General features: G+C 41.3%; 1 protein-coding gene across 2 annotated transcripts in view; it reads right to left on the bottom strand.

Annotated features, from left to right (window-relative positions):
• The window catches only part of chn2 (chimerin 2), a 72,725-nt gene that overhangs the window by 41,330 nt on the left and 15,782 nt on the right, over positions 1-15,613 (bottom strand). For both annotated transcript variants that reach the window (XM_088327306.1, XM_088327307.1), the window contains exons 2-3: positions 6,578-6,616; positions 1,721-1,776 (exon numbers count right to left, since the gene is read on the bottom strand). In XM_088327306.1, coding sequence (XP_088183432.1) covers positions 1,721-1,776; positions 6,578-6,616 — 95 coding nt within the window. The remainder of the gene's footprint in view (positions 1-1,720; positions 1,777-6,577; positions 6,617-15,613) is intronic.

Here is a 15,613-nt window from a genome sequence, read left to right as displayed (position 1 = left end):
CCTTTATTTTTTTCAAAAGCTGACCATGCGCCTTATAATACAGTGCGCCTTAAATATGGATCAATTTTAAGTCGCAAAGTCAACTAAAGCAAGCAGCCGCCGACTAGATTTTCCCCCGAAGGCGAAGTAGGCGTTTCATTTTCCTAACCAATGTGTCAATCATCATTTGAATCAGTCACTATTAGCTAAAGTTATTCGGAGGTAAAGGGGGCGGATCCTTTTTATCATTTACAGGCTCGCATAGGCTATAGGGGCGAAACAAAGCCTGCAATTGGCCAAAAAAGATGAACGTGAATCACATGTTGGGTTGCACTACGGCATAGAGAAAACATGTTTTACTATTCTGTATTTGTAAATATTTTACTCTCCTGGATTTACTACACTCACGGTTGTAGGAAAACCATGGTTATGTATCATTAATGAACGTGAAGGCTGCTAGAGAACTTAGGTGAGCTATGCGGATTTATATTTTCCCGGTATCTTGTTTTAGAACGATCTTGATGTCTCTGTGATGAGTCTATTTTTAAACTAAATTCAATTCAAAGTGTTTATTGTCATATGTACGGTAAAGAACCCCGTTTCCCTGCACAATCAAATTCTTACTTTGCTGTCCACACAGTTGCCAGCAAAAAATAAAATGGAAACTAAGAAATGTTTGCTTGGTGACATCGTACGGACACCGCATCCGCACGTGTCTACGACACGTATTTGCTTCTTTGCAAGCTTTCGGAATGTTAATGGGGTAATAAGTTTGACTGAACTATCTGACTGTTTTGTCGACGTTCCTGTTGTAGCGCCTTATAATCCGGTGCGCCTTATGTATGGAAAATATAAGACCCAAAACTATTTTTTGGGGGTGCGTCCTATAACCCGGTGCGCCTTATATTGCAGAAAATCTCTGTAGAAGGAAAAAACTTCATGCAAAAATAATTAAGTAGAATTTTCTTATTCAAATTATGAATTCATTTTCTGCATTTAATTATTGTTGGTAATATACTGATTAAAGGGATAACCACAAACCTGTCTTTTTTCATTTTCTCCTTTTATACTTCCTTTTTTTCTTAAGTTCTTTATTCAACATAATAATTCGTAATATAATGCATCAAAGCAAGTGAGCCGTTTGAGAGCCGGCTCTCTTTAATGAGTTGAGCCGAAAAAGCCGGTTCTCTAAAAAGAGACAGACTTTCTTTCACTACACAACTACCACATGAATTCCGATGTTTTTTAAGACCACATGTATTTCAAATTTACTCAATCAACCCCGCCTGTTGTTTTCAGATCAGAATTCAGGTTCAGCCATTGCGACTTGATGATCGTATCCAAAGAAAATTCAAAACTGTGTTGTAATGTAGGCCTACAGCTCTGCTTTCGCTTTGTTCACGTGTGATCGGAATGATGCATGATGGGAAATCCCCAGGCGGCAAACGCATGCGCACAGTAGCATCATACCGCCTGCTTCGTTTGCAACGAAAAAAACGATACCGAGATAGAGGCTACCGCGGCGAACTCGTTTGACTTTATTGATTTGCCGTTTCGTGATAGTCGGTGTGCACCGGATGGTACCCATAATTGACAAATTTGCGTTTTTCCGTACAGGTTTTTTTGTATGTCGTACACATCTTAAAATGCATACAAACGTACTTTGTACGGCAAAAACGTACAGGTTGACAGATATGGAATTAGAACCGACAGCGGCGCTCGTGTCAGGGGGTCGGCTCACCTCTTTGGGACATACGATCCTTTTCGGTCTCGGGGCCTCCTGCTGCAATTGGTACACTGTTAGAGAGACAGATGTGGATTTTAATTAAGGCTTGTGAGCGTGCACAGTTCAGAGAGAGTTGTAATTACTCTAAAATAGTCGATTGGGACCCAAAAAAACCTCGTCGATGTACATTTAAGAGGAGGCATACCAAATTACAAGGTGCCAGACAGCACCGAGTGTGGCCTGGATTTGGTAAAAATATGTCGTTTTAACAGAAAAGACGGAAATAACTGACACGGGCTACACTGAAATCCTTCTGAAAATGAGCAGTTTCTAGTCTTTTCAATTTTTTATTTTGTTGCCGTATTTTCACCTAAGAACCCCAAATTTGCAGGTGCCCCTTATAGTCCAGTGCGCCTTGTAGCTCGGGAATTATGCGTAATTACACTGAAACGCTATTTAATACAGGTGATCCTAATTCAATAATGATAGTTTATGTTTCGGGCAGCACAGCGGCGCAGTGGTTAGCACGTGTGCGGCACAGTTCTGAAGTCATGAGTAGAGTTTGCATGTTCTCCCCGTGCTTGTGTGGGTTTCCTCCGGGCACTCCGGTTTCTTCGCACATTCCAAAAACATGCATTTAAGGTAAATTGGTCGGTCCAAATGGTCCCCAGGTGTGAATGAGCGGGCGAATTGTCTGTCCCTGTGTGCCCTGCAACTGGCTGGTAACCAGTTTTGGGTGTCCCCTGCCCACTGCCCAAAGATAGCTGGGATGGGCTCCAGCCCCCCCGCGACCCTACTGAGGATAAGCGGTGCAGATAAAGGATGGATGGATAGTTTATGTTTCGTAAGATATGGTTCCATGTTTTTTTTTTTTAGATGCATCAGAATACTTTTAGTTCCCTGCGCCTTATAGTCTGATGCGCCTTTCACGTGAAAATGTTTATTCCAGAAAGACTGCGCCTTATAATCCCGAAAATAGTCCAGAAAATATGATACATTCAATTCAATATTTTATCTGACAATTGAAATCCTTGTAACCACTGTTCAAAGTAAAAACATTCAGCTCCATTTGTTTTTTTCGAATTCCACATTTCAAGTTCTTGTTGCTTTTACCCTTTTAAAGGGACAGCGTGTATTATTAAGTGCCACCTACTCGGAAGTGGATCTTCCGTAGAGAGCGATGGCGGTGTCAGGGACGGAAAAACGGGTCGGTAGTCGGGACTGGGAGAGCAAGGCGTGGTCGGGGTCGGAAACGAGTCGTAAGCCAGAAAGGGAGAGTAGACGAAGTCGGGGACACAAAGAGGGTGTAAGCCGGGACTGGAGAGCAGACGTGGTCAGGATCAAAACGGGTCATAGCCGGAGACAGACGGGAGCAAAAACAGGACAGGCGGGGGTCAGGGTCGAAAAAGGCTTGCCTAGTATACACTGAGATTCGCAGACGGACTGACAACAGGCGATTGAGAGACTGGGTTTAAATAGGGACAGGGAACCGATCAGAACTCGCGGTGGTTGGCGCCAAATGAGTGGGCACAGGTGAGTCACATTAGTAATCATGACAAAGATATAAAAATACTAATCAATCTTAAAGTAATATTTTCTTTAAAGGGACAGTGTGTATTTATTAGCACCTCGTTAAAAAGTGGTATTGAAGTAAATAATGAGAAAAAATACATGAACTATCATATAGACATGTTCGTAGGTCGAGGAAATTTGCATTTATTACATATAACACAAGGCTCATCTACAGGGAGCTAACATATTTGTCTGCCATCTTGCTGCTAAGGATACCCCAAAAACAAAAAAAAAACCTGCGTGAGCCATGGCAAAAGTATTGTATTGTATTCTTCGTTGTGGTTTTTAGCACTCGTTTCCTGGTTGCACTACACAATACAGCGACATCTGGTGGTCCTTTTAAAGAAACTGAATGCCCTACTTGAAGAACCGGCCGGGTCCCTGCTCTAGCTCCCTCTATTGGGCATTGATTTTTAATGATTTTTTTTTTCTGAATTCAAAACAATAGATATTGGTTACACCAAGCATTACTTTAAAGGGACAGTGTGTTTTATTTGACCATTAAATGTTTCTGTATTGTGTCGTGACACCGAGAACGAGTGCTAAAAATATCAAGGAATAATACAAATTGAAAAGGGTCAAAGATTTTTAACAAGCCTTTCTCAATGTTTAGGGTTTTTGGGCTTACACGTAGTAGCAAGATGGCATACAATTATGTCAGCTCCCTTTCGGTCAGGTGGATGTGATATTTCATGTAATTTTTCCTTTAAAAAAAGCTGATAGCAGCTTTCACCATTTTCATTTTTTTTGCATTGATATTTAACACATTGCATATTATTTTTTTAATTCCTTGAATTTTCTTTTTTATTACACAGACTTTTTGGCACTTAAAATTCCACGGTATGTCTCGACCGGAACAAGCAGTGGACCCAAATGCGTAACATTTCACACAATGCTTTATTAAGGGATCGGGGGAAGTCAGGGCGAGAGAAAAAGACAGAGATCTGGTGCTGGCTGGGTAGGAGGAGCAGGAAGCTCTCGCAGCAGGTCGGGTTGCCGGGACAGGAAAACGAAGCACGGTCGTGGATCGGAAGCAAGTCGGGTAGCCAGGACAGGAGAACGGAGCGCAGTCGGGATCGGAAGCAAGTCGGGTAGCTGGGACAGGGGAACAAAGCGTAGTCTGGGATCGGAAGCAAGTCAGGTAACCGGAGGTGATCGGGAAGCCAGGGGGTTGATACAGGAAAGAGGGGACGGAATCAGGCGGGATGCAGGAACAGGTCGGAATCAAAACGGGAACCACCGTCCAAAAGTGTTTGCCTTGCATGTGCGGAGGTTTGCTGACGGACTGATAAAGAGTGACCGAGAATAATGTGCTTGAATAGGGAGAGGGATAATTAGGAAAGGAGTGGCAGCTGGAGCTGAGCGCAGGTGAGGGCAATTAGCGGGCAAGTGACAGAATCGTGACACAGTACTTGTTATGACAATAAAGATCACATTGAATTGAAATGGTTGGGATCCAGTGGGTGAGTGCCGCTCTCTTGTTTCGGTTTTAAAAAAAGAAACTCAATTCATTTCTTCCATTATATGAAATGATCTGGCTGGATTTCCGTAGCAGGGTTCGAGTGAATGTGAAGTTGAAAAATGTTTTCGGTTTACAGTGGCTTGCAAAACTATTTGCCCCCCTTTGTGACCTTTTGCCAGGTTTCAGACTTCAAACTGAAAGATATAAAACTGTAATTTCTAATGAAGAATCAACAATTAGTGGGACACAATCATGAAGTGGAACACACTTTATTGGATATTTGAAACTTTTTTAACAAATAAAAAACAAAAAAGTGGGTGTGCAAAATGATTTAGCCCCATGGAGTTAATACTTTGTAGCGCCACCTTTTGCTGCGATTACAGCTGAAAGTCGCTCGGGGTATGTCCCTATCAGTTTTGCATGTCGGAACTGATATTTTTGCCCATTCCTCCTTGCAATACAGCTCGAGCTCAGTGAGGTTGGATTCAAAGCGTTTGTGAACAGCAGTTTTCAATTCTTTCCACAGATTCTCAATAGGATTGAGGTCTGGACTTTGGCTTGGCCATTCGAACACCTTGATATGTTTTCTGGTGAACCATTCCATTGTAGCTTTTGCTTTATGTTTTGGAATCATTATCTTGTTGGAAGACAAATTTCCGTCCCAGTCTCGGGTCTTTTGCGGACTCCATTAGGTTTTCTTCCAGAATGGTCCTGTGTTTGACTCTTCCTATCAATTTAACCATATTCCCTGTCCCTGCTGAAGAAAAGCAGGCCAAAACCATGATGCTCCCACCACCATGTTTGACTGTGGGGATGGTGTGTTGAGGGTGATGAGCTGTGCTGCTTTTACACCAAGCATAACGTCTTGCATTTTTGCCAAAAAGTTCGATTTTGGTCTCATCTGACCAGAGCACCCTTTTCCAAATCTTTGGTGTGTGTCATCCAGGTGGCTTGTGGCAAACTTTAAACAACACTTTTTATGGATATCTTTAAGAAATGCCTTCCTTCTTGCCACTCTTCCATAAAGGCCAGATTTGTGCAATGTACGACTGATTGTAGTCCTATGGACAGATTCTCCCACCTCAGCTGTAGACCTCTGCCGTTCATCCAGAGTGATCATGGGCCTCTTGGCCGCATCTCTGATCAGTTTTCTCCTTGTATGAGCTGAAAGTTTAGGGGGATAGCCCGATCTTGGTAGATTTGCATTGCTCTGATACTCCTTCCATTTCAATATTATTGCTTGCACAGTGCTCTTTGGGATGTTTAAAGCTTGGGAAATCTTTTTGTATCCAAATCCAGCTTTAAACTTCTCCACAATAGTATCTCGGACCTGCCTGGTGTGTTCCTTGTTCTTTATTATGCTCTCTGCACTCTAAACAGACATCTGAGACTATCACAGTGCAGGTGCATTTATACAGAGTCTTGATTACACACAGGTGGATTCCATTTCTCATCATTAGTCATTCAGATCAAAACATTGAATCACTCAGAGATCCTCACTGAATTTCAGTTTGCTGCACTGAAAGTAAAGGGGCTGAATAATTTTGCACACCCACTTTTTCGTTTTTTTAATTTGTTAAAAAAGTTTGAAGTATCCAATAAAGTGTGTTACACTTTATGATTATGTCCCACTTATTGTCAATGCTTCACAAGAAATTACAGTTTTCTATTTTGGTGTTTGAAGTCTGAAATTTGGCAAAAGGTCACAAAGTTCAAAGTGGCCAAATAATTTCGCAAGCCACTGTACAGGGAATCGGAATAGCGTGCGGATGGGTTACAAACGGAAACTACATTTTTTTTGCACAAGGGGCAAATTCATCGTTAATCGTTATACTCACAGTAGGACTTCCATATTGGTGGTTGGTAATCCTCGGGGTCTGTAATAAGACAAAATAGGAAACAGGTCACTTCGCCGCATGCCAACAGTGTAAAATAAACTCCTAATCAGCGTTTCCGCCTCGAGGACGATCAATACTCTTCCGCCAGCTTGGTTTAACGGTGTTGTAATTCCTGTTGGATTTATTGCACCGGCCTGCGGGCTACAAAACAATTGGAACCAGTTCATGTTGACGTCTACTTAAGTGATTCATTTTTGGCATGTTACAATGAATTTTAAATCTGTTATGTAACCTAAATAATAATTACAGGGAAGAAAATAAGTATTTAAACACTTTTGCTCTTCTCCCACTTGGAATTCGTGGTGCCCACTGTAAGAGGGATAAACTAAAAAGAAAAACCCAGAAATCCCAATGCATGGTTTTTGAATGATTTATATGTGTGATACAGCTGCATGGCACGAAAGGTTCCCCTGCTTAAACCAGCACAAGTAGAGGCCCGTCTTAGGTTGGGAATTACCATTTTGATGATACAGAGGAGTCATTAGAGAAAGTTTTGTGGTCAGATGAGACCAAAGTAGAACTTTAGGGTCTTAATTCCACGAAGCGTGTTTGGAGGAAGAATGAAGAGTACAATCCGAAGAACACCATCTCTACTGTGAAGTGTGGGGGTGGTAGCATCATGCTTTGGGGGTGTTTTTCTGCACATGGGACCGGACGAGTGCACTGCATGAAAGAGAGGATGACTACGGACGTATATTGTGAGAATTTGGGAAACAACCTCCTTCCCTCAGTCAAAGCATTGAAGACGGGTCATGGCTGGGTCTCCCAACACGGCAACGACCCGAAGCACACAGCCAGGAAAACCAAGGAGTGGCTCCGTAACTAGCATATAAAGGTTCTAGCGTGGCCCAGCCACTCTCCAGACCTAAACCCAATCGGAAATCTTTGGAGGAAGTTCAAACTTCGTGTTGCTCAGCAATAGCCCAGACACCAGACTGATCTTAAGAAGATCTGTGTGGAGGAGTGGGCCAAGATCCTTCCTACAGGAAATGTTTAACCTCTGTAATAACAAACAAAGGCTACTGTACTCAATATTAACATTCATTCACTCATTTGCAGCTATATCACACAGTTAAATTGTTAATAAATCTTGCATTGTTATTGCTGTATTTTTCTTTTTAGTTTATCTCTCTCACAGTGGACATGCACCTGTGATGAAAATTCCAGACCTCTACGTGATTTCTAAGTGGGAGAAATAGCAAAATGGCAGGTTGTTCAAATACTTATTTTCTGCACTGTATATTTCCAAGAAGTACTTGGTTTGATACTGGGTGGAAAAAATGGGTTGGTTGGATCCCTTAGCCTTTAGGGTCATAGGGGCAACCTTTACCTGTGGTGTGTCTAGGGCAGGTACAGCCTGCTGGCGCCCATCCCTCTCCAGGTCAACATATGTTCCTGTAGTGCAGTGGTTAGCACATTCACCTGACACGCGAAAAGTTTCCGGTTCAAGGCTGGGTGTAAACATATGTTGGCCTGGAGAGGGCGCCACCAGGCTGTACTTGCCTTAGACGCACCACAGAAAATGGTTACCCTTGTGGTTAAGGGAACCAACCACAAAGTGTAGTAGTTCATAAAAAGGTAACAGAAGGGATCCGCAGCTTCGAGAGCGTTCTCCATCCGGGGCCTTGGTGCTGTGGAATGATCTTCCCCCTGAGATCCGATCTGCAACCTCAGTGGAAATGTTTGAATCTAAGCTTAGAACACACTTCTACTCTATAGCATATGAATAACCTATATTTTATGTTGACAATATCTGTGTATTATTTGCCCTCATGTAGGTTTTAGATGAGGGGATGGTGTCATAATAGTCTGTAGTTTGCAATAGTCTTTGATCTGTGCAGCCCTTTGAGACTCTTTGTGATTAACTTGACTCTGTGACGTTTGATGGTTTCATATAAAATACCGTATTTTCCGCACTATAAGGCGCACCGGGTTATAGGGCGCACCCCCAAAAAATTGTTCTTGGTCCTATATTTTCCAAACATAAGGCGCACCGGATTATAAGGCGCAACAATGGGAGCGTCGACAAAACAGTCAGATAGTTCAGTCAAACTTATTACCCCCTTAACATTCCGAAAGCTTGAAAAGAAGCAAATACGTGTCTCAGACATGTACGGAAACAGTGTCTGTACGATGTCACCAATCACTCAAATGCATCGTTCCAAATATCATTCGAAAGGTTAAAGTCTAAGGATTAAAGAAATGCCAAACATTTCTTAGTTTCCATTTTATTTTTTGCTGGCAACAGTGTGGACAGCAAAGTAAGAATTTTATTGTGCAGGGAAACGGGGTTCTTTACTGTGCATATGACAATAAATACTTTGAATTGAATTGAGTTTAAAAATAGACTCATCGCAGAAACATCAAGATCGTTCTAAAACAAGATACCGGGAAAATATAAAGCCGCATAGCTCACCTAAGTTCTCTTGCAGCCATCACGTTCAATAATGATACGTAACCACGGTCTTCTTACAACCGTGAGTGTAGTAAATCCAACCGTGTAAAATATTAACAAATACAGACTAGTAAAAAATGTTTTCTCTATGCCGTAGTGCAACCCAACGTATGATTCCCATTCATCTTTTTCGGCCAATTGCAGGCTTTGTTTCGCCCCTTCAGCCTATGCGAGCCTGTAAATGATAAAAAGGATCCGCCCCCTTTACCTCCGAATAACTTTAGCCAATAGTGACTGATTCAAATGATGATTGACACATTGGTTAGGAAATGAAATGCCGGGATATAAATCCCAGCATACACCGCGGACGACTTCGCCTTCGGGGGAAAATCTAGTCGGCGGCTGCTTGCCTTAGTTGCAAGACTTTGCGACTTAATATTGATCCATATATAAGGCGCACTGTATTTTAAGGCGCATGGTCAGCTTTTGAAAAAAATCAAGGCTTTTAGGTGCGCCTTAGAGTGCGGAAAATACGGTAATTGTAATTCCGGAACCTGTGTCCCATACCAATATACAAGAAATATACCTCTCAAAGTTTGACTCCCCCTAGTGGTTAAGGGATCCAAACACCCAATATGGAATACATTTTCGTTACTTTTTATGAACTAGTCAAGTGACCTTTATAAACTAGTACTACACTTGGTGGGTGAGTGGCTCCCTTAACCACAAAGGTTGTGGGAGCACCATTTCTTGTGGTGTGTCTTGGGAAAGTAAAGCCTGGTGGTGACCATCCCTCTCCAGGCAAACGTATGTTTCCACCTGGTCTCGAACCGGCGATCTTTCGCGTGTCAGGTGAATGTGCTAACTACTGCACTACAAAAATATATTCTGACCTGAAGAGGGATGGGCGCCACGATGTTGTATTTGCCCAAGACACACCACAGTAAAGGGTGCTCTTACCACCCTAGTAGTTAAGGGATCCAACCAAGTCAAGTCAAGTCAAGTAATGTTTATTTGTATAGCTCTTAATACTACTCCTGAAAGAAGATCAGAGAGCTTAGAAAATATGTCAGTGCTTATATTGCGTCCGCTAAATCCTTCAGTTATTTTAATACTACATTTAGCCAGCACCTCAAATGTAACTAAATAATGATCAGAAATAACAGTAGTTATTTTGTCCGCATAGGTTACTAGGTCAGACAACAGTTCCGAGAATTCATCTAGGAAAAATGCGTATGGTCCGGGTGCGCGGTAAATAGTTACTATATAAATTTACATTAAGGAAGACCGCATAACAAAAGCCTCGAACGCCTTATAATTATTAGAGATACGGGGAGTAAATTTAAATATTTTTTCAGAAATTAGCGCAACAGCGCCACCCTTCTTCAAAGAGCGTGGTACATGACAACTCACCGGTAAAAACTCATCCGGTCTCAACCAAGTTTCACACAGGTTAAGTTTGTAATCACGAATAATACTATCCACAAGTTGAGCTTTAGGAGCAAGCGATCTAATATTTAAAAGACCAACAGGGTTGGGTAGGGTTACTTTAACTTGATTACTTTCAATTACTTTTGGATTACTCTAATACCAAATCTGCTAATAAAAGACAAAAGAAACTAAATATGAAAAAAGTGAAGTCACCTGGGGCAATCGTTTGGCGCGCTGGAGCGCACTTCCTGATTGGCTGACGTTCTCCACTTAAGCGGTCTGCGTCCAGGGATGGACGTCCGGGTATACTCTTTGTATCCCTGAGTGTTTCTCCAGACTACAAGGTACCCACGACTCCTCCTGCCTGATTCATGCCTGCCTTCCGTTTTTGACCTGTTTCCGTTCCACGTTTTGCGATCTGCTCTCTTGTCCCGGCCATCGACTTACCCGCTCAGCTGTACTTTTCCTTCCACCCGTCACGGAGCTGCCATTCCGCCCTAAGAGGCTGACGACCGACAAGCGTCGACGTCCCGAGCCAGCTCCAACAACTCTTTCAAATAAAAGCACTTTTGAAACTAACGCTATTGGATCAGAGAGTCCGTTCTGGTTCATGACAGACGGGTCCGGGTATTCTGAAGGTTCCGGGTAAGTCGATGGCCGGGACGGGAGAGCAGATCGCAAAAAGTGGAACGAAAACAGGTCAAAAACGGAAGGCAGGCATGAATCAGGCAAAAAGAGTCGTGGGTACCTTGTAGTCTGGAGAAACACTCAGGGATACAAAGAGTACACTCGGACGTCCATCTCTGGACGCAGACCGCTTAAGTGGAGAACGTCAGCCAATCAGGAAGTGCGCTCCAGGTGACTTCACTTAGGCAATTACGACAATGACTCACAACACGTGGTAAGCTTTCTCTCCTGGCTTTGATCTCTTTGATCTCCGGAAAACAAAATGAAAATAAATCCAAACAGCTTTCCAACATAATTTTTGCCTTTCCATGTATTCCAAGCCTGCACAAAATTTAGTAATTTTATTCATATTTAGTTTATTTTGTCTTTTATTAGCATATTTGGTATTGGAGTAATCCAAAAGTAATTGAAAGTAATCAAGTTAAAGTAACCCTACCCAACCCTGAAGACCAAATTTTAGCTTTGCACGGTGACAATGCTGAAGATTAGCTTTTGTCTGTAGAGCAGGCTTGGTGATTTTGTTCAATTTTTGTCCTAAAATATATGTCGTGGTTCGCTCCACAGGAAAAAAAAAAGAATCAAAATATTTTCGCTTTTATGCCTCTTTGGGTCAAAAAGGTTCCCAACCAGTGTTCCCTCTAAGCTGCGCGCGTGCGCAGTTGCGCACTGCTCGCACATTCTCAACGCACAAGAAAATCTAGCCAGCGCACAAAAATGAGGGCTCAAAATGACTAATTAAGAAGCGACTTAAGTCAAAGTTACAGTGCATAAAGGTAAAAATACACGGGTTCCCCTGACGTTCTGTCCTAAATGCGATATTTTGAAGTCACTGTCGAACGAAGTTGAAAAGTAAAGTTAGTAGAGTTTGTCGAGAACCGGCTTCTTCGGCTCGGCTCACTAAAAGGAACCGGCTCTTTCGGGTCCTAAACGGCTCTTCAGGTTGTTTTTGCTTCTTTAATCCCAACATGACCACATATCATGTAAAACTATTCACAAAATGACTTAAAAGAAGGGGGGAATGGAACAAAAGAGAAAAAAGTACCAAAATGAAAAAGTACTGAAAAGCTGGGTAAAAAAGAAACAAAAGGAAGAGAAAAAAAGAAGGAAAAATTTAGAAAACAGCCAGAAAAAAAGAAGAGAAAGAAACGTAGGAAAAAAGTAAATGGAGAACAAAAAGAAAAAAGTAACAGCTCGGAAAAAATAACCACAATGAGATTTATTTAAAGGAATTTTTTAAAAAGTAGAAAAAAAACACGAAAAAAAGAAGAAAAAGTTTGAGTTGCATTCAAATAATATCCAATTATATCAAGTGAATCTTGTTGCCAACATTGTACTTCCACTAAAAATGTGATTAAGTACAGTTCTGTATCTTACAACCGACTAAATAAGCCCCCAAAAATGTTAATATTATGCGACAAAATATATCAGGAAATAAAACGAAATGGATATCTTGTGAAAGAATTGTTAGAACAAAGGACTTTTGTAGGCCGTACAACCTTTGCAATCGTACATGAGTCAATTCATTCAAAACAGAAAATCAATTTTGCATTGCCGGAAACTCAGCAAAATGTAACTTGATGTCAAGTTTTGGACATGTTTGATAATGAATTATCTTGCCACACTTGGGATTATGGTTGCTCACTGTTGTTTCAAGCGTTGCTCACCGACTTTGTGTGAACGCTCAGACCCCTGGACAATTAGAGGGAACATTGTTCCCAACCCCTGCGGTAGATCGTGGGCAGTGATATTTCTGCATAACAGAAAAAGTAATACCACAAATAGTTGTGGAAGCTACGCAATTCCACTGACACTCATCCAGGTTCGAACACACCCTTGCTTCCAAAACAACAAGGTTAAGTAGTGCAATCTCATCTAGCTGCCGGCTGTTTTACTATGCGAATTATGAATCATATCAATTGAGAGGCGGCACATTCTTTTGCCCTCCGCACCCTTTGGCCCTGCGGGAAAGAAATGTAACACACCTGAGCACTCCGAAGGATGAATACAGTGTCGACCAGTAAGCACTTGTTAGATGTAGCTACCGTGCATCAGGCTGTAAAATCGGATCAGACTGGAAATGCATCACCCTCCATTGTAGTTCTTATTGAGCTTAATAGATTTTCATTACTTTGATTCAATCAATTGTTGCCGTTTCACTGCAGGAGAGAAGAATAACATACCTGTCAACCTGTACAAAGTACGTTTATTATGCATTTTAAAACGTGTACGGAAAAATGCAAATTTGTCAATTATGGGTACCATCCGGTATACACCGACTATCACGAAAGGGCAAATCAATCAAGTCAAACGGGTTCGCCGCGGTAGCCTCTATCTCGGTATCGTTTTTTTCCGTTGGAAACGAAGCGAGCGGTTTGATGCTACTGTGCGCATGCGTCTGCCGACTCAGATTTCATGTGGTAGTTATGTAGTGAAAGGAAGTCCGTCTCTTTTTAGAGAACCGTCTTTTTCGGCTCAACTCATTAAAGAGAGCCGGCTCTCAAACGGCTCACTTGCTTTGATGCATTATATTACGAATTATAATGTTGTATAAAGAAGTTAAGATTAAAAAAAGTTATAAAAGGATAAAATGAAAAAAGACCGGTTTGTGGTTATCCCTTTAATCAGTATATCACCAACAATAATTGAATGCAGATAATGAATTCATAATTTGAATAAGAAAATGTATTATTCTACTTAATTATATTTGCATCTATTTTTTCCTTCTACAGTGAACGTCCAAGCTACTTATTTTTTTAACTTTTTTATAATAAACCTCATTCATGTCGAGCAACTCAGTATCTCACAACAAAATGTTAATTCACAATGTATATATATGATATAACGAAACACATGTGCAATATAACATGTTAAACTACATAAATAAACATGTTTGAAAAAAAAAAAATATGGTGTAAGATTATTTTGTATTTTGTACGGGAAAATACGACAGTCTGTAGGGGTATGGAGCCCTGGAGCTTGACAGGTATGGAATAAGCTTAATAGGAAAATGATTTTTCCCCCAATGGTTTATTACCCAAAGCGACAGTGTGTAATATTTGACCACTGGAGATGGAATAAGAGCTTGCTCTGTCCACTCCACGCATCGGCCCGGTATTGCAGTACCTACGGGATCAGTGCATTCGCATTGATCGCTGCTTGGCCCTGTAGCTAGGACCTTGACTCAGCCTCTTGGCTGTGAACAAGTGTCTCGGCCTCTTGGCTTTGCAGTGTATTATGATTTGACCGATTACGGATAATGGATCAAGAATATAGAACAATAACCCTCTAAAAACCACCCCCACCCACCGCCACACACACCCCCAGCCTCTAGCGGACCCAGTATGTATGTCATGCAACCGGAAACGAGAAGAAAACAAACTATGGAGACTCAAAGTGACTAAGCAACATTTTTCTTGTCATTATTTTGCCCGGGATTTTGTGAAGAAAAACACAAGAATGAAAAAAAATATGAAAAAAAGAAGATTAAAGAGGAAGAGAAGAGAAAATGAGGGAAAAGATATACATTTAAAAAAGATGGAAAAAAAAGAAACATGAAAAGGAAGAGAAACAAAGAAGAAAGAAAGAAAAATATGGGAAAAGAAAGTAAAAACAAGAAAAAGGAAGAAAAGGGGGAAAAAAAGAATTAAGTTAAGAAAAATGGGAAAAAAAGAAGAATAAAAAAGGAAAAAAAAATAATGAAGCAAGAAAAGTAAAGAAAAAAAGGGTCAAAAAATGAATAAAGAAAAAAAAGAAAGCAAGAAAATAGAGTGAAAGAGAGGAAAAAGGAAAACAAATCAAAGAAGAAAGAGAAAAAACTTATAAAATAAAATAAATATAAACATAAGTCTCGACTCCCCCGCAAAATCCTCCCTCCCCTCGCGTGAATGCGCATTCTGCTGCGCTTTCGACAATAGCGATCGTATTCTATACAATAAGCTTATTAAAACAATAAAGCTATTGTCGGATATTGTTTTAATAAAAATAAATAAAAATAAAATATAAATAATATAATATAATATAGGGGCAGCACGGCGGCGCAGTGGTTAGCGCTTGTGCGGCACAGTTCATGTCATGGGAACCTGTTGTGGGTTCAAATCCAGCTCCAGACTTCCTGTGCGGAGTTTGTATGTTCTCCCCGTGCTTGCGTGGGTTTCCTCCGGGCACTCCGGTTTCCTCCCACGTTCCAAAAACATGCATTTCAGGTGAATTGGCCGGTCCAAATTGTCCCTAGGTGTGAATGAGCGAATGAGTTGTCTGTCCCTGTGTGCCCTGCGATTGGCTGGCAACCAGTTCAGGGTGTCCCCTGCCCACTGCCCGGAGATGGCTGGGATGGGCTCCAGCCCCCCCGCGACCCTGATCAGGATAAGCGGTACGGCTGATGAGATGAGATGAGATAATATAATATAATAATAATAATAATAATATGGTGTAAGATTTTTTTTGTATTTTGTAAGGGAAAATAC

This window comes from Urocampus carinirostris, chromosome 2 (genome assembly GCF_059441175.1).
Source record: "Urocampus carinirostris isolate Australia breed hairy pipefish chromosome 2, RoL_Ucar_1.0, whole genome shotgun sequence".
In the NCBI taxonomy this organism is placed as follows: Eukaryota; Metazoa; Chordata; class Actinopteri; order Syngnathiformes; family Syngnathidae; genus Urocampus; species Urocampus carinirostris.
Note: the sequence above shows the minus strand (reverse complement) of the source record. Positions and strands in the feature narration are given on the sequence as shown.